The sequence below is a fragment of the Athene cunicularia genome (genome assembly GCF_003259725.1).
Source record: "Athene cunicularia isolate RWA chromosome 12 unlocalized genomic scaffold, athCun1 chr12_part1, whole genome shotgun sequence".
Taxonomy (NCBI): domain Eukaryota; kingdom Metazoa; phylum Chordata; class Aves; order Strigiformes; family Strigidae; genus Athene; species Athene cunicularia.
Genome location: NW_020799116.1, coordinates 7,202,595 through 7,221,622, shown reverse-complemented (window position 1 = coordinate 7,221,622; position 19,028 = coordinate 7,202,595). Strand labels below are relative to the sequence as shown.

Genomic DNA, 19,028 nt, shown 5'->3' with positions numbered 1-19,028 from the left:
ATTATAGATATACGTTTTGTTTTAATGGAGGAATGTAACTGCATTGAGTTAGACTTGGATCTGTCTTGATAAGATCTTTTTTCTCTAGGAGTAGCCAAAAGCAGTTTCCTAGAAAAGAACGCAAGAATAGGACAGGTGTGCGAGGACACTTGCCTGATATATTCCACCTGCTTTCTAGTGATCTTTGATATCCTTGTATTTACAAGTCTTTGGTGGCTTTCCTTCCGTGAATTTGTTACTGTATATTTTCAACTTGTGTAAGCTTTTGACATAAACATATCCTGTGGCAATGAGTTTCACACGATAACTATATGCTGTATTTTAAAATAACAGTAAAAGGATCCCTTCTGTATTTTCACCATCTCTGGAATTGGTTCTCTGCATTAGTTTCACCTTAGAACTAAAGACTAAGAATTTACCCGGAGGCAGGTACAAAATGGTTGCACCTTGTTCCTATTTTTCTCGTCACTTGCTGTTTTGCTTCAGCTTTCCTTTTCTAAGATGGGAAGTCCTGGTTTATTTACTCTTTCTGTATACAAAGCTTGTTCGGTATCTTTGTCACTCTTCTTCATACCTTTCTCAGTTCTACTATTTCTATTTTGATTTACTTACATGTTAATAGTTAGCTGATTTTTATGTGGTAGTAATTCAGAACCTAATGAGCACAGTAATTCACGTTTTTGATGACTACAATGTTTCCGGAAAAGAACGGATTTTAATTATTTGGAGATTTCAGACGTGTATATGCAGTTCAGTACCCATGACAATGCATTTTTATACTTTAATTAAGCTTCTTGAAGTACAGAATTCCTTTTTAAAAGTTTCTATTGTCTCAGTAAGAAAAGCATCATGACCTAGATAGGAGCTTGTTGTAGCATTTCATTCTCTTCTGCGTGGGGAATACGTCAGAGATGTTTCTCAGGTGACAAAATAGGAAGATCCCAAGTCTCTCTCTAGAGCACAAGAATAACTGTTCTTCATCTCTTTTCTCCCTTGTGATGTCTACAATCACTTAGTGTCTTGATACTCTAGATAAACATAGTCTTTATATTTCTGAGGCTATTTCTAAAGAGAGAATAAAGATAGTTTTGATGACTGTTCATTTCAGGAAATAAATCCCTTGCCATGATGGCTTGAAAAGTGGTAGTTGGGCCTGTCCCTTACTCAAAACAAGGTGTAGAGCTGGACACATAATGATGGGGAAAAGATAACGACAGATGACTGTGGTGCTGGGAAGTCTTACAGTGTCAATCTTTCAACATGTGGGGTCTCTTAAAATGCCAGCTCCTAGGTTCCTGTGCCTTCTGTAAACAGAAGATGAAATCTTCATGTTAAGTGAGCATCCAGCTTTCAATATGGGGACAGAAATCAAAGTCTGTTTTAAAGATTAAGATTTATTTTTTTTTTTTCATATTCTCCTGAGCACAACTGCAAAGTCATGATGATTGACTTGCTCTTTTTTTCTTTTTTTAATTTGGTCTTCTGGAGAATTAGCAATATTCATCAGACTCTTTGGTTGCTAACTTTGTATACATGGCCATTTCCTTTAGGACCTCATGTTTCCGTCTGTGGAAACTGTTTCTGATGCTTCATTTGCAAATAATTTTCAAGGTTATGTTACTTTTTTTTGACTCCTGTTTTTGTCTTGGGACTTGTTTTGGTCATAATGTAAGAAAAGTGTAGGTATCAAGCATGCTCACAAAAAGACCTTTTAATTTTATACTTGGTATTTTTCAGAGCATGATTCTTACTGTGAAGACTCAGAGGTCAAAAAATTGCCAGACCTTGAACAGACCCGACAAGACTCATTTTGCATTAACCGTTGCTTTGAAAGTAGCCACGACCGAATACTTTAGAGAAAGGTTCAGTAACGTTGCCATGAACAAACATAATTTCAGTATCTTGCAGGACAAATTATTTTTTACTGTTTCCAGACAGTGGATGACAGTTGTTTGAGAGCACAAGCATGAGATGTTGATGCCTAGCAGACCTGTGAGTATTCTCGTCAGCCATAGATGGGCCTTCTTTCAGAGAGTGGCTGTATTCACACAAATCCTGCTGTCTCCCATGATCAGTTAGATAGGTTGCTTTGATAGGATCCCATGTGCCTTTTGAGGGATCCAGAAACAAATACAAAAAAATGAATGTTTTAAATTTAAGTGACATGTTGAAGTGTTGTGCTTTGTTTGGAAATTTCACTAGTGATCCTCAAATATTATTCACATCAAGATTTCAGATCCTACTGTTGGTTTTGGGTTTTGTTAGGTTTTTGTTTCTTCCCTGAATTGTTATATGAAGTAACTCTGTTTACAGTAAGACACATTCTGGCTGGATTATCTATATCAGTCAAACCAATGGCCAACAGGTAGAAAGAAGGCACACCTTAAGATGTTTCCAAATTTGTAATACATCATTTTTAACTGGCTGTTGAAATAAACATGAAGATCTAGTCATCAAATCAACAGTTCTGTTTAGTCAAGCTCATTTGTGAGTATTTGTGATTGTATCATTTAATTGCATCGGTTTGGGTAATTTGCCCAGTGTCTGTAACACACCTCAGTGCACTGACTAGTGTACCTTACTATTGGAATAATTCATCTGACAGCAACCCATGCTGTGGATTGCGTACTGCACCAGTTCCCTTTTGATCATATATCCGTGTTCTCCAGGTACTTCTTCTTTTGAGTAATATTGCATTGAGTTCAAATGTTTTAAAGTTGTTTGGCCTTTTAGCACATCATAAAATATGATGAAACTGTACACAGATGCACCCCAGAGCATAGCATGTTGCTGAAATAACAGGAACACAGGCTACCTGATCTCTCACATTGCTTAAATGATGACCACATTGCTACATTTTCAGAAAGTTGATTGGTTTTTAGCAAAAATCTAATCTGAGCTTCAGATACTAAAATGTTAGAGAAAATGTTCTGTGTGCCTTTGAGAAATTAATTTGAAGTGGTGCAGAGGCAAAATTCAGAAAATATTGGATCAGTTTTTATAGACTTGGCTGTTGTGGAAGAACTACTTGTAGTCATGCTAATGTATAAACTATCTTGGATGAGTGGATTTGGAGGGTATCTATAACTTATCATCCTATTATGCTTCAGTCAAATAACACAAATTCCCTAAGTACTTAACAGGAGCTTAACTGCTTATGCCTACAGGAGGGGTGGCGTGCGTGCACCTCGATTTTGCTAGAATAAAATCCCCCAAATCAAACCTAAACACGCAACTATCCTTAGTTCTGAGCGCACAAAGAGGAAATTGAAAGAAATCTGAAGTATTGCAAACTCATCTGACACCCAAGAACTGATCGTGGGTGTGTTTTCTGTCTTGCAATATGTTGTCATGATCTCTTAATTTTCTATTGGTCTGCATTCTGATCTGTTCATCCAGGGTCTTGGTCTCCTGGAAGCTTCAATATTTAAATGATAGCCAGAAGAAATTTATGTACTTTTATTCCTTGTACCCATAGTCTGGTAGAAGAGTTGTCCTCCCATATTGGCACCAAAAATGCAACTGTTCTAGCCAACTACCAGCTGCATTTTGTCCCCCAAACAATACTAAAAGCTGTTGTCCCGATTCTCAGGTATACTTTAGAATAGTGCTTTGTGGTGTCAACATTTTTCTTTCCCTCTCTTCCTTATTCTTGTCCCTTATTATCATCAGTAAGGATTACATTAGGAGGTAGTTTTGCTTCCTGTCAGTGAAGGAACACTCACGTGCTGCTCTGCCTGTATCCTGAAGTGAGGTTAATTAGTTCACACCCTGGACTGCATTAACATGGTGTAATACGGTTTCTGGACAGGACCTGACTGATGTCTTGCCAGGCAGTAGCACAGGCATAGAAAGCACATGACAGTTTGCATCTTCATAAACACATCTGAAGTGTGATCACATACTCAGGGCTGCATTTTTGTGATGAGTGTGCTTGTGCCTGGGCTCGGGGTGTGCAGAGCGCGTGTACTGCAGATGAGGAGGAAACGTTCCCCAAACTGGCTCAGCGTGAGACTTGTCTCACTGAAAAGTAATAGTGAACCGAAGGTTCCTGAGGTCATGTTGCTGCCTGCCATGATGTTTTGGAATTTGAAGGAGAATCTGTCCTCAAAACATGGGCTCCTTGAAGCTGGGCAAAGGAAGGCCTCCAGGGACTGTTTCCAATAACGTACTGTGGTGCGTAACCTGCCAGTCCTAATTTCATTTCATACCATTAATTTTATGAGCTCTGACCCCTTAATTATTTTTCAGTGCTACAGAGGAGCAAGACAAAATCCCAGGACAGAGATGTTCTGGTGGTCCATATGGGGAGCTCTCGGGTATTGGAGGGCACCAGAGCTCTCTGCTGCAGAACCCTCCTTACCCGCCGTGTGTCTCTTACCCCATTGAAGGGCCACAAGCTGGATCTGGTCAATGACTGGAGGATTGTTGCTGAATCATTTTCAAATCAGCAAAATCTGGGAAAATTGTATCTTATTTTAGATCCTGAATTTGCTATAAGCAGGAAAGACTGAAGACTGTAGGCTGCCTGGTTTAGCACATCAGAAACGGGAGACACAAAGTTCTGACTCTGAAAAAATGTGGCATCTGGGACTCTTAGTGTGGCACCAAAGGAGTCACATTTCTGAGAGGCCTTCCTCCAGTGCTGGGCTGGTACACAGGCCAGATACCACCATCTCACCAGCCATTCAGGAAAAGGGCTTGACATACAACAGCTGGATGTAACAGAAACAGGACGTTCACTCTCAGTGAGACTTGTGTTCCTCAAGAACCTCTTGAGTACAGGCCAAAAAATAGCATTGCAGAAAATCATTAATCTGCTTTTCCTGTCAGCCAGTCCCCCCAGACAGAAAAATATCAATTTTGTGTGGGAGATTCATCAGCATTCCTTTCCTGCCATGACATAAGGGTGCATTTCTAGTGAATTTTAAACCTTGACCTATTTTAGAATAGTATAAAACATTCAAAACTGCATTGTATCAGTATTTCTTCACCTGACTGCAAGCTTTCTTGCTTTGCTTTTTGTTGATTCAACTTCCTTAAATTTATCACCTTCAGACTCCCAAAATTCCATCCCAAAGAGGCAAAATAATATTTTGCATCATTTTATAAAGTAAAATGAGATAGTTAGACTTTAAGTAGAAAAAATAACCCTCCTCTTCTCTCCAAGGGGATTTTTATATTCCTTTTCCACATTGAATTGCACTGTCCTCTAGTGGATATTTGAAGCAATTGGTTTTGTGTTTGTAAATCTTTCATACTGCTCTGATACAGTAGGTTTAATCTTTATTTTCAAGTGAACCATAAATGTTGTCTGATATAAAAAGCTAGAGGATTAGAGTAATATTTCAAAACTGGATAAGAAAAAGTTACATTTGACCTGAAGTCCAAGTTATAATAATAGACATTTTAAAATGTCTGTATCTGATTTATCAGTTGGAGCAGAAAGATACAGAGTGAAGATGCAAGTGTATGGCATCTGCATTTTATTACCTTTTATTACATTGTATTGAGAGTTGGAGATAATCTGCTGCTTTCACATTGAAACAAATTTTGTAATCCGTGAGTGGATGAATAGTAAAGGCCAATGAAATAATGGGGAGGATTGAATACGCCCCGTTAGATTCAAAGTGAAGAATAATGCATCTCGCTTTACCCAGTGGTTTAGGGGGGTTTCTTAGATTGCTCCCTGCCTCTTAAAAAGTGTAGTGATCTTTGCCTGGGACACAAGAACATTTGATTTCTAATCCAGGTAAACTCAGCCATCTCCAAAGGGTTTGGAAAGTGTCCCCACATCTCTGCTTCAGTGTCTGTGTCTCCAAAACAGATAACAAGGAGACTCACTTTCTCCTTGTCATGCTGAGGATTTCTTACTTAATTAAAGCAGTATGTGGACTCTAAGAAGCTGAATGAGGGAAAGTTCCTTGCTTACCTGCAGCTAATTAAATGTATGTTCCTGGGATTTTTTAATCCTGGCAAAGTTGTGTTCATGTAAGTGTATCTTGCCTTGAATGTCTCTAAACTGCAGCAGCTCTTGATGCTTTGCTGTTGGTAAAGGTTCCCACAGTCTTCCAGCTCTGTCAGAAAGAAGCTCTCGCATGTCCTTGTTACAAAGGCCAAACTTTCTGAGGCCAAACTGCAGTCCGGACATCTGATTTTAGAAGTGGTGAACACCCTTCTTAATGGGGATTCCCAGGGACTTGAGCTGCTAAGGCATCTCTGAGGATCAGAATGGGAATAAAAAATCTTAGGTGACTGTCCTTTTCAGGCTTGTGTATGTTTGCAGTACTGGATGTCTGGATCCAGCTGTAGGCTACAGCCTCTTTACTTTCCCTCCATGAGCTGGGAATACATCTGCATCTTCAGTGTTTGTGTCCCAGCATCCTGCAATGTGAGCTTCCCCACATTCTTTGGTATATTTGAGCAATTTGAGATACCGCTCTTTCTCTGCTGTTTATTATGTTGAAGGAAGGAGAAAAGAAACAGATGCCTGGCAGTATGCTGCTGGCTTGCTTTTCTTATTTAATGTCTGGCAATTTCATGTTTTAGAGTGGTAAAAGAATGTTTTTGGAGACACAAAATTAGACTCCGATGACCAGAAGGACTGGGAGACATGGTACATGTTTTAACCTCTAAAAAAATACGAGAAGCCTCCAGGCAGGAACATGTTTGCCAGCTGTATCACGCAAAGCCACTGTCTTCCATGTAGACGTGACCTGTGGCATCCTGGAGAAGAAACCTTGACAAATATAGTCTGCTTCATACTGTCTGGAGTACACTTTTAGCTGATGAAAGAGTTAGGAGTGGTCAATAAATGAATTCAGTTAGCTTGAAATGTAAAGGTGGGTTTTTTTCAGATTTCAATCAAAGCAAACTGTAAGCAAGTTCTTTGCCAGTGTAGCTTTTAATTTGCTGCAGATGTAGTTTTACTGACAGTTGCTGAATAGCTTGTTCTCGACTAAAATAAGTGGATTGAGCTTCAGAGCAGCGATTTACAGCAAGGTCAGAGATTATATTGGTGATTTTATGATAATATTTATAGTTTGCTGCGTGAGTGTTCATACATCTGTGTGTGCATAACAGGGAGCGATGCATACAAAGTCACAGGGCATGCATCTGACACTGCTAATAGTTGGAGAACTGTTGCAAGTCTTTCCTGCTGTCATCAGATGAGATGATGTGGGGTTTTTTTGGAAGAGTTTCTCATTAAAAATAGAGTAGCAGAAACTTTGATTAAAGGGATCTGAATATTGGAATAATTATGGTTTTGAGTCATCTTGAAATATTTTGTTAAAACGTGTTTTAAAACACATATTTTAAAAAACCCACACACTTATCTTCCAGTATACATTTTCAGTAGTGTACAGAAGAGTACAGCTTGTACAGTTGTGGTCTTGGTGATTTGGGGAAATTTCTCTAGTTGTATTCATGGCCTCACATCTTTGTAGATAACTAATATTCATTCTGATCCTGAAAGGCAACAGCTAAGAAAATGGTTTCACAATTGATTTACACATTCCCACCTCATCCCGGGTCCTAACAGTATGTTGGGGCTTATTCCTCACTTCAGGGCCAGTGGTGGTGTGTCTGCAGGGTCAGGCAGATCCAGGAGCTGCTTCGGCATCGCCCGGCCCCAGTGCTGGTACGAGCCCAGGAGTGGGGTGTTCATGGGCAGGAGGAGGGAGGGGGAAGACAAAACAGCTTCTTTGGTGGCTGCCCCGTACTTCGAATGATTACAAAACCTCAACCGAAGTTAATTTGCATTTGTGTTTGGATTTCTGTTTTGTGTAAGATTCAGAGCTTTACCTTGTATTGAGGTACCTGCATTGTTCAGCGCTACGGTGCATTGTTATCCTTAGCCTGTAATAATTGTTCCGTGGTATTAACAAAGGTGGAAAATAAAAGAAAAATAACAACTTGCAAGTGTCAAGTTTTTGTCCTCTCTCTTTTTGTGTACAGAATTTGTGGTGTTCAGACTCTGACGGACAGCAGACAGGAAAGCAGGGGCTGCAGACAGCGAGACGTCCTTTCTATAGATTTATAAATGGGCTGTTGGAAAGGTGGAATGCTTTATAGGTGCTGCCAGTATTAATCCTTAAGTGTATGATGATCAGATGTCAGTGTGCATTTTGTTAAGGCTAAGAAGATTTTAGAGGGAAAAAAAAAAAAAAGGAAGAAAATAGAATAAATGCACATACACTATATCTGTGTTTTAGAGTGCAGGCAGGTATGCTAGAGCTGCTTCTGCTGAATGTAGAATGCACTTAGTTGTGTGGAACCTGGCAGCCTTGTGGATTTTGTTGGTGATCCAATACAATTCCAACAGTAATCTCCTGGCACCATTACTTCAGGTAGTATACAATTACATTTATTTGGAGTGGGGTTTTTTTGGTACCAAACATTCAAAGCAGAATTGCAGGCTTTGTCCAGGCTCACTTTAACAAAAGGTCACTGTAAATTAAACCTTTTAGTTTTATTAATAAAGCAATATAGATTTTATATGGATATAGCAATACATATATACATTTAATTCCATATATAAAGAGAAATAGGCTGTATGTCTGCATATATGTTCATATAGTATTTAGGAGCTGTGGGATTAATGGGTATTTGGAAAGATTCAATACCATATCTATCATGAGGACAGTGATAATGCAGCACTCACCTAGTTTCCATCACTTTTGCTGCCCAGCATTGGTGCTTAGACCTGACAGACTGCAGGTTATTCCTGCCATTGATGGTGATGTCTTCATGCTGCTGTGGGTTCCCTTATTTCTCCAGAGGAGTCCACAATCAGCTGAAAGAGTACATTTGATGGGGATTTCACATTTGTCAATTGTTTTGGTGGATGGAAAAAAACCCTAACCTGTGGATATACTGCTGTCTTTAGTTTCCTTAATAATGTTGCTGAAATACAGAATAGTTTTACAAGGCATGCTGTTGGGTAAAAATGGTTATTAGAATAATAATGCTGTCACGTAACCTGCCTTGTATGTAGACAGTTTGCCCTCCTTGATATGTCTAATAGTCCATATGCACCAGATACAGAGCATGTTAACATGTAATGGTTCTGCTATACAACGGGAGGTTCATTTTTCATACAGACTTAAATAATACAGAGATTGTGCATTCCCTGTGCACATGAAATACTGAAAACCTTTTCATCCATCTATTGGGTCTGAATGTTCAAGTTCTTTCAGCTGGAAATGCAAGATCTAGTCAGGCTACAGAAGCATATATAAACAATGTTCACAAATTCTAGCGGAGTTAAAGTGAATCTCAGCATCATTTGGACTGATCTTTTGGCTTATTTGGAAGATTACAATAAAACCCAAGATTGAATTCTATACCTGATTCAGTTTCTTATTGATTGAATCCTTTTAGACTTCTCTCTAATTTAACAGTGTATTTTTATTAAAGCCAAGCATACAAACATCAATTATCGAAGCTGCATCTAATTTCCTTCAACATTTTTTTTTCCTTTTTCTGCCAATGGATTAGAAGACCTGATTAGAATTCAGCTTGAAAGCTGAAAAGCGAATCCTTAAATGAGAATGTCTGCATTAGGAATTAAAATATCTGTACTGGGCATAAAATCCTCCTCCTTATCTCTAATAATGTAAACACACTTGGTTAAGTTGATCCGTCACATGCCTAGCGCAATGTCCCCGAGTTAGGAACATACATTAGAAAGGGCAGAATGGTGTCTGTGGCTTCTCCCACTGTTAGAATCCATCACTAGCGTATTTTAACATCAAAGTGCTTTGCATAGATATCTCTCTACCGTAAGGGTTAGTGTGATAAGGCTCAATGTTTTTCATTGTGTGTTTTTACTTCCTAACACCAAGAACGTTTGCATGTGCACAAGCAGGAGGAACAAGGCAGAGAAGGGGCCTTCTAAGGTTTCACTGTTGGTAGGCTCTACAGAGTTAAGGATTTCATAACAATGCAAAAGTGAAGTAAATAATTGCAATGGCATCACCAACTGAATGTCTGGAAAACCCTAAGCTGGTAAATTCATGCATTTAACATGACATTAAAATGTTGGCCCATGTCTAAACTATAAGAAAGAGTTATAAAATCAATTAAATTGTATGTTCTGATTTGACTGGATTATTCATTTTCTTCTGGTACCTGGTGTGCTGTGCCTGTGAGGAAGAAGCCACGTCATGAGCCATATGTGGGCTGTTACTGTGCAGGCTTTATGAACCAAAGCTGTTGGTGTCATGTGTACCGAATCTTCATACCTAATTTCAGTGGGAGGAATTTGGATAGCAGGATTTTTAAGGGAGTTTATTATTAATAATTATTCTATTTATGTAGCGTTAAAGATGCTTCGCGCTTTGAAAAGGCACATGAGAATTCTGTTTGTAGTATCAGGATGCCTAGAAGAATGAGCAAATCTTAACTGGAGGACTCTGCTGCGCATAGTAAGAGGAGACAAGTAGCAGGGGCAGGCAGCATCCTATCACACCAGCACTGGAAAACTCAGATGAAAAGAGTTGATGTGTAAGACGCTTGAGAGGAGAAAATGGGACTGTGTCCCATATGGTCAGATGGGAACTGTTCTGACCACTTTTGGATGGAATCATGAAAAGTCTTGGAGGCAGAAGTCTTGGAGCTAGCAGGTGATGAGAGAGCTGCCGGTGAGGTGTCCCATTGCCGTCTTCATTTTACAGCTGTTGTGCTAGCACTGGAGTTTGGTAGTGCAATGTAAGCACCGCTTATGCTTCTAGCGAGTGATGGTTTTGCCATCTAGGGTACTGCTTAAGGAGTGAGATGATAAAGTGGAAAGTAAAGTGTTTGTTGAGTGTGGTTTTTTTTCCTTTTTTTATTGCTGCATTGTGCATGGCTGTATTACTAATGGTGAGCTTTCAATCTGTGTGTGTGACTGCACATCACAGGAGTTAATTGTCACGTTTTGTCTGCAGTGAAATATTAAACCTGATTGTGCAGAGCTATAAATGTGGATGACTGCAGGGAATTTTCTTAGTACTGGTATGAATCTGGCTACCTGGAGGTGGGCAAAGTGGATCTGTTCATCGTGTGCAGTGAGTTAAGGATGATTGCGGTTGACATGATGCACAAGTGAAATACAGTGATATTTCATTCCTTCAAACCTAATCCCCTCTTTCTCTTCTTGTCTTTTGAGTCCACATGATTCTGGCAAAGCCTGTTTGTGACACCCAGGGAAGCTTATCGTAGAGTACCCCAAATGTTGTGCATTAGCCCCACTGTGAAGTGAGAAACAGCATAGCTGCTTCTGTATTGTGGCCCCCTTGACTTAATAGGCCATGGTGGGAAGCCTGGTATATAAACTTGGGTTCAATATTATACTCCCTTACCAAGTGGAAAGAAACCATATCTTGTATATATTAATGTCCTGCATGTTGTGAAGGGTAATTTAATTGTGAATTGGGTGCAGGAGTTTCCAGAAACTGATGAATAGCAGGTTTTTGAGGTTATTAGTTAATCTGTTGTAATGAATGCTCTTCATTACATGCCTCTCCTTGTTTATTAGAAGGGATTTTTACTCCTCTTTATTAAGTCAGGGCAAGTATATTACCTTTTCCTCCCTACTGCTTATGATAAAGTGTGTATCCAGATTGTTTTCTGAAGTTTCCACATGAATATTTCATTGCATGCGCATCCACGCTGTTTTTTTCTGAGCTTCAACCTCTGATGATCATTCAATACATTGAAAAAAGTCCAAAATACAGATTGTTTAATCTCTTTTTATTTATAGCTATTAATAGAAATTCCCTTTTTTTGTGTGTAATAATGTGTTTATGACATTAATTACCATGCCAGTTTAGACCAAGGCAATTAATCACTGCTACATGCCACAGAAACAATAGACTCAGAATCAACTTCTATGAAGCTGATAGAGTTGAAGCTTGTACCTTCTATAAATGAGAATTTGCCTGACAAAGGGGACTTTGTATCCTGCTTTGGATCTTTTACCTGTGTTTATTTAAAAAAAAATTAAAAAAAAAAAAAAACACACAAAAAAACCCAATGCACAAACTAAAACCCCCACACAGTTCCTGCTCTGTTTCTTTCCTACAGGTTGAAGCAATACTTGTAAACATATTTGGTGGGATTGTGAACTGTGCCATTATAGCCAATGGTATTACCAAAGCCTGCCGAGAGCTTGAGCTGAAAGTACCTCTGGTGGTCAGACTGGAAGGTGAGTGCTAATGGTTTCAGACAAAAATTGTCCCTTGGGTGCACAGTAATCCACCTTGGCTTTCTTTGATCTCTAAACAGATTAGTCCCACACAATAAGAATATGTCCAATTTTTCATCCATAGCATGACCTGAAGTCAATAAACTCTTTCCTTACGTATTTCTGTATTCCTGATCCCTGGTGGTACTTGAAGCAATGAATTTTGCAATGAAAGTGTTATGGTTTTGTTTGTAAGATTCGCAATGCAAATAGAAATTATTTTGATGCTGCAAGTTTCTGTTTACTGGAAGGTATTTCTTTTTCAATTTATTTTTTTTACTGAATGCAATTCCATTATTGCTAAACCTGCAGCAACATACAGTTACTTAAATTTGCTCCAATACCTTAATTAAAAGAAAGATGTTAGAAACAGTATTCGTGAGAGAGGGATCACTGTAACATGTTCTTCTGCCCAAATATCCAATCCAGCTAAAATCCATTAAAAACCAGAAGATTTGGTAATGGTAAGGAATTTTGGTTTTGTAGTACATCCAGCATTGTTAAACTGGAAACAAAAAAGGAATAGAGAGGTAAGGAAGAGCACTCCTTGGGAGTTACTGGCTTTAATATAATGGCAGTGGATATGGAGTTCTGTCTCTAATTTCTGAGAAATACCCTGAAAGAGGAAGGAAGATTATTCTTCTGCCACTGAATGAAAAAGTGCTTTGATTGAAATCAGCACACAAGTCTGGTGAGCTTAAAACATTTCCTTTTTGCTAAGTAGATTTGGAAAATAGAGGTTGTTCTGTTTGGATGTTTTTTAAGGCCTGTTCCTCAAAAACGTCAATATTCATGTTTTGAGTGTGTGTAAAGGGCATAAAATATCCTGTTGCTCAGTATTGGTGATGAAAGGAGGAAATGCATCCCTTTATGTGCCTAAGATACAAAACAAAAGGTTTTTTAACACTGTGATAGACGGAGGAGAAATAAAAGTTCTGAATACACCAGACACTTTACTTTTCAAAAAAATAAAGTCACCAGGACTCATGAAGATACAGATTACCCATTATGCCCTTTGGTTATGGGGAGGGGTGTGGTTTACTTGTTTTGCGTTTCATGAGAAAGCAGGGTTTTCCCATCCCTCATTCTTGTGCTACATTACACATGTATCGTAGTTCACGTCAGGGGAGACCACAGCCTGTGACGTGCAATTTTGTCCTGTAAAAGTTCTGTTGTGCATTTCGCTGTAGGGTTGGAATTATTTCCAGAGTGCTTTCTTGGTTTAACATGAATAGATTTTTGTTGTGGTAAGTGCAGGAAAATTAAAATACACTAAAATGGATTTTAGAAACAAAATGTGAACTTTTTCTTTGGATGATGCAGCACCACTAAACACCTTAAGATAGTAAGTAGGTAATTTAATATGGATGAAGGAGAGACTGATGTATGTTGGTGAGAAGCAGGAAAGTTTCATAATATAAAAATCTCATTGTTATCAGCTCTAGGCAATGTCGTATAACTTTTTGTTATAGCAAAAATCTTTTCCTGTCTGTCATGGCTGGGAGAAAGTTTATCTGTGAGATCTGCAAGACTTCCTATCTATTGTAGCTGTGATTTTTTTTTAAGTGGAGATATTGGAGAAGCCACTACTTTTCCTTACGAACAAGGTAGTTGCAAGTTGTTTCTATTGCAGTATTGGAAACCTGTATGAGAGAAACAAGAAAATCAACTTGCTCATTTTAAACTGTAGTCTGCTAGGTCAGCCACTGGGTTTTCTTAATCTTTCTCTAATACTTTTGATACTTCCATGACTGTACACAAATAAGGGTGATTTTTTTTTTTTTAATGCAACTTCTGGGAGATAGCAAAAGGCAAAGCAGTCCCTGGGCTGAATAAAGAGAGTCCCAGTGCTACTGCACCGTGGAATTTGGAAGAGGAGGTGTGGAGCAGGAGTGCTCCTGCCTGGGGTTGGAGAGGTGACTGCATGGTGCCAGTTACTCTTGTGCCTGCAACCTTTGAGTCGTGTGCTGCTTTACCCACAGAGATCAAAGCTGAATCTTCAGAATGTCAAAGACAGGCTTTAATGCAGGCATCATTTGTGGACCATCTTCCCATGACTGCTTACTCTTTACTAGGTTTGTAATAATGCTTCTCCTAGACTAGCTGCTGACTCTGGAGACAGCAATACCACGTTTTCTGTAGGAAACTCTGACCCAGAATAATACAACAAACTCCCACTTCTGCATAATATTTATCACAAAAGTCTTTTAATTCCTTCTATCACTCCTCACGTTACCCATCAGTTCATCCTAAATGAAGAGCTATGATGTTTACAACCTTCAGATGTTGTACTTCGAAACCGTTAGTTTGTATCTCCTGCTTTCTCTGCCTCCTTAATCACCCAACCAAGCAATAAATATATATTTAGTTCTTTTAATCTTTCCTCAGAATTCAATCCCTCTGGATCTTTAATCGTCTTCGTTGTTGTTCTTTGAACTCACACTGGGTTATCTAAACATATAAGGATTGTTTAATTAATAATGAGTACTGTGGAAGTAATAAGGCCACCCAAGACTTTTTAGAACATCACTGATAACATTTTACACTTCAAAAGGAGAAAAAAAAGGACAAGCACTTTTTTGGATTTCTGTCTTGAACATTTTTCCAACAGAAGGTTCATGATTATTCCCATAAATCTAACAGATTTGTGACCTGCACTTTAAAGACTCTTTGCCCGCGTGCACTGCACAAATGTCTTGATAACTAGAGTTTTAATCAGTCAAATCTGTCCTGATTTAGCGGGATTCTGTGGACAAATCTTTGTTCTCAGTTGTATAATGATTACAAGCTGTTTTACCGGTGGATAAAGAAAGGATTACTCTCCTCTTTGAAAATGGTAACTTTATAATTACATGTATTTACTTGCCTTATCAGTAAAGAACTCACCAGCTGAGATGCAGGATTATTGTTGTTTAAAAGGCTCGTGGACAAATGGAGAAACCACATATTCCAAATTTTATCTTTTACAGATGTAGAAAACTAACTTATGCTGGTTTTATGGAGGATTTTTTCCACTTTACAGTGTAATGTACTTCTATTAAGTTTTGTGAAAACTAAGTAGGAGTGCTCAATGGAAGCCAAACCTTTTTTCTCGTTTATGTAGCTCAGAGTTAGATGAAAAGAGGAAAGAATAAAAAAGAATTGTGAAGTGGATGTCTTCTTCCTATGCTAGAGATTTTATATTCTCTCTTTTTCAACAAATTCTATGCTTCTTTGGTCATAGGACAAGAAGAATTGGGAGGAATTAGAATTACCTAATAACTTCAAATGCAACTAGAATCAATTTGACTATTACTCATAGAATCATAGAACAATTTGGGTTGAAAGGGACCTTAAAGATCACCTCGTTCTAACCCCCCTGCCATGGGCAGGGACACCTTCCACTAGCCCAGGTTGCCCAAAGCCCCATCCAGCCTGGCCTTGAACCCTTCCAGGGAGGGGGCAGCCACAGCTTCTCTGGGCAACCTGTGCCAGGGCCTCACCACCCTCACAGGGAAGAATTTCTGCATTACATATGAGGACACCACTCATCACTGCTCTCCATTGGACATGGAGCCATTGACCACAACTCTGAGTGTGAGCATCCAGCCAATCCCTTATCCAGTGAGTGGTCCATCCATCAAATCCACGTCTCTCCAATTTAGACACAAGGATGTCATGCCAAATGCTTCGCACAAGTCCAGGTAGATTACATTAGTTGCTCTTCCCTTATCCATGAACTCTGTAACCCTGTCGCAGAAGGCCACCAGATTTGTCAGGCACAGTTTGTCCTTACTGAAGCCATGTTGTCTGTCACCAATCACCTCCTTATTTTCTATGTGCTCTGGCATAGTTTCCTAGAGGATCATGAGCTTGCCGGACACAGAGGTGAGACTGGCCTGTAGTTCTCTGGGTTTTCTTTTATTCCCTTTTCACAAATGGGTGTTATGTTTCCCCTTTTCCAGTCCACAGGAACTTCAGCCTGCTATGATTTCCCAACTGTGATGGGTAGAGTGGCTTAGCTACTTCATTTGCCGGCTCCTCAGGACCCACAGATACATCTCATCAGATCCCATGGACTTGTGCACTTTCAATGTCCTTAGATGGTCTCAAAACTCCTAAAATAGGTGGTTCTTCATTCTCCCAGCCCCCACCTTTGCCTTCTGTTTCTTGGGTGGTGTGGCTGGAGTCCTTACTGGTGAAGACAGATTCCAAAGTCTGAATCAAAAATTTTCTATTATATTTTTCAGCCATATGATTCGTGGCCATCTGTGTTCTTCAGAATCTTTTTTTTTTTTTAGTATATTCAGAAATCTTATACACAAGTGAAATATTGCTTCAGCTTGTATATCTTACTTACAGATATGGATAAGTAGTTATGTCTGTGAGTTTTAGTATCCCAAAGTGCCCACCAAGAGAGAAGAATGGTGTCCTGCAAAGTCACACTTAGAACTTTATCACATCAACCTTTTCAGACATACTGAGTTTAAACATTCAGCACAAATTTAAATGTGTCTTTCCCAGTTAAGATGTAAATATGAGGCAGAGGAAAAGATTAAAATACTCTTTTGGAAAAGTTTGAGATTGAAAAGGCCAAATGGGGTGGATAGAATAGAAAGGCTTTCATTTTTCTTATAAGTAGGCAGTGAAAGTTGATTTATTCTTAACTGCAGAGCCAACAGCTAAGAGTTGTGTAAGCCACCAAAACTTCATAGTTCCCTAGCTGAAGATCTTTGAAGATTGTTATCTCTAGCCAAACCTCAAACCAGATGTTGTTGACTGAACGTTAGCTAGTGATGAACTTCAAATCTTGCCCCTTTTTCTCCAGTACCTCTGTCTTTTAGACCCGAGAGGCTGTGAGTTCCCAGCTTTTGGGCTAGGAAAAATGATGTAACCTGGATCCATGCTGGGGCAGGTGCATGTGGAAATTGGCTCTTTCTACACTCATCAGTGCAGCATATCAAAGCTGAGACACTGCTGTTGATAATGTAACATGGTCACAATGTGTTCACGTCAACAATTTTCAGACATGCTGCATATTGTGAAATACTTTGTCATAGCAGAATGTTTTAGGTAGATCAGATTGATTCTTTAGTCTTCTAACTGTTAGGATATACCAAATACATCTTCTCCCCTTATATTTTATTTACCTGAAAATCTAGAAATGGCATTGCAGCATCTTGCATCCTCTCCAGCCATCAGCATTAAACAGGGGGAATTTATCCTGTTCCTAATGGGTTTATGACAGTGTAAGTGAACAAATGAATGTTATCAAAATCCTACTGGAGCATGATTGGCTTTGTTTTCATTCACTACATAGTCCTCTTGACTCATTTGTGACAATGTGTGGTAGTAGAATCTTACAATTTATAGAAGCACACTTAGATAGAATATTTATTGTTAGGCTTTTTAGCTAATATGTTGAATAGATCCACTTTGCTAGTGATAGTAGAGATTTCAAGGTGACAAAAGTGTAAATGTGAAAGATTGCTTGTACACAGACAGAGGGGTTGTTTCAGAACCCAGGTTTCAGGAGGAGGATATTTAGATTAAAAGGCCTGAGGTATATGCTGATAAAATTACATGGGTTTCCATGGAGTGTAATTGACAGTAATACATGTCAGAAGGAAAAAACTTGTTAGAAAGCCATTCCCTTAATAGAGTCCAGGTTTAAAAAAAAAAAAAAAACCAAAAAAAAACCCACCCAGCAACAACAACAGAAGCCTTACAGCCTTCAGTCCTGTGAATTTTCAGTTTCTCAGTTGGCTACAGTGTAGGTGAAGGGCAGGTTATTTTGATAGCCTGTGTATGGGATTCTGTTTACAGTTCTCTGACACCATCCAGTGGCAGGAGGTTAATGTTAGAATAGTGGGATTATTTATTTGTTTATTTTAACATCTACTACAATCAGATGATACCCTTTGTAGATTCTTAAATGTTTCCAGTGTTTTCTGAATGTTTAATTTTAAAACTCTTACATCTGCTTCCAGCAGGATCTCATTATAATTTCCATATTCTCCATATACCTAAAATAATTATCACAATGGGATAAAAAACTATCATAAAAAATGGCAAACATATAAAAAGGGGAAAAAAAAAAAAAAGGAAAAAAAAGAAAATTACAGAAAAGGAAATGCTTGCTGAAAAATACATTTAGTTGTATGGCCGGCCTATAAAATAGTATTTTATTTAATAAAGTGTACCCTTACTCTTTTGATTGCAGTGAGATTTTTTTCAGCTTTCATATTTTAATTTGCCTGCATAAATACCCCCTTCCCTCCTCAGCGGACTGTGTTTTGTATTGATTTTGTGGTGCGTGTTAGACAAGTAGTGTGTAGAGCAATAGCTGCAGTGCAGAATACATCCAATGTATTGTTCCCACTCTGGCCTGTTAGTAAATTAATATTGGCCACTTCGAGAAGAGCAGAAGTTGGTTTTAAATACATGGCTATCACAAACAGAGCAATATTTTTCTCTGTGGGAAAATTACCAGGAATATTTCACTCTTTCCGTTTTTTTTCTCCTCACACCACTTTTCTCTTAGAATCCTGTTAGAGAGATTAGTACAATCCTGATGGTTTTAAATGTTTATCACATTTGTATCTAAATAATATATAGAATCTTCAACACTTGATGGGAATTGCTACATAAATGTGAGGAACTTAACAGAGAAGGGAACTTTGGTGTTGCCTTCCAAATTCCCTGCACTGTTCTATACTGGCAATTAGCAGCTTCCACATTACATTATATAGGATGGTTGGAAAAAAATTAAATATTATGCTTTTTTTTTCCCCATAATACCCTTTTTTTTTTTTTTTTT

At 38.6% G+C, this 19,028-nt stretch overlaps 1 protein-coding gene across 2 annotated transcripts in view; it reads left to right on the top strand.

Annotated features, from left to right (window-relative positions):
* SUCLG2 (succinate-CoA ligase GDP-forming beta subunit) overlaps nucleotides 1-19,028 on the top strand; it is a 136,796-nt gene that overhangs the window by 114,714 nt on the left and 3,054 nt on the right. For both annotated transcript variants that reach the window (XM_026857699.1, XM_026857698.1), the window contains exon 10: nucleotides 12,070-12,190. In XM_026857699.1, the coding sequence (XP_026713500.1) occupies nucleotides 12,070-12,190 (121 nt within the window). The remainder of the gene's footprint in view (nucleotides 1-12,069; nucleotides 12,191-19,028) is intronic.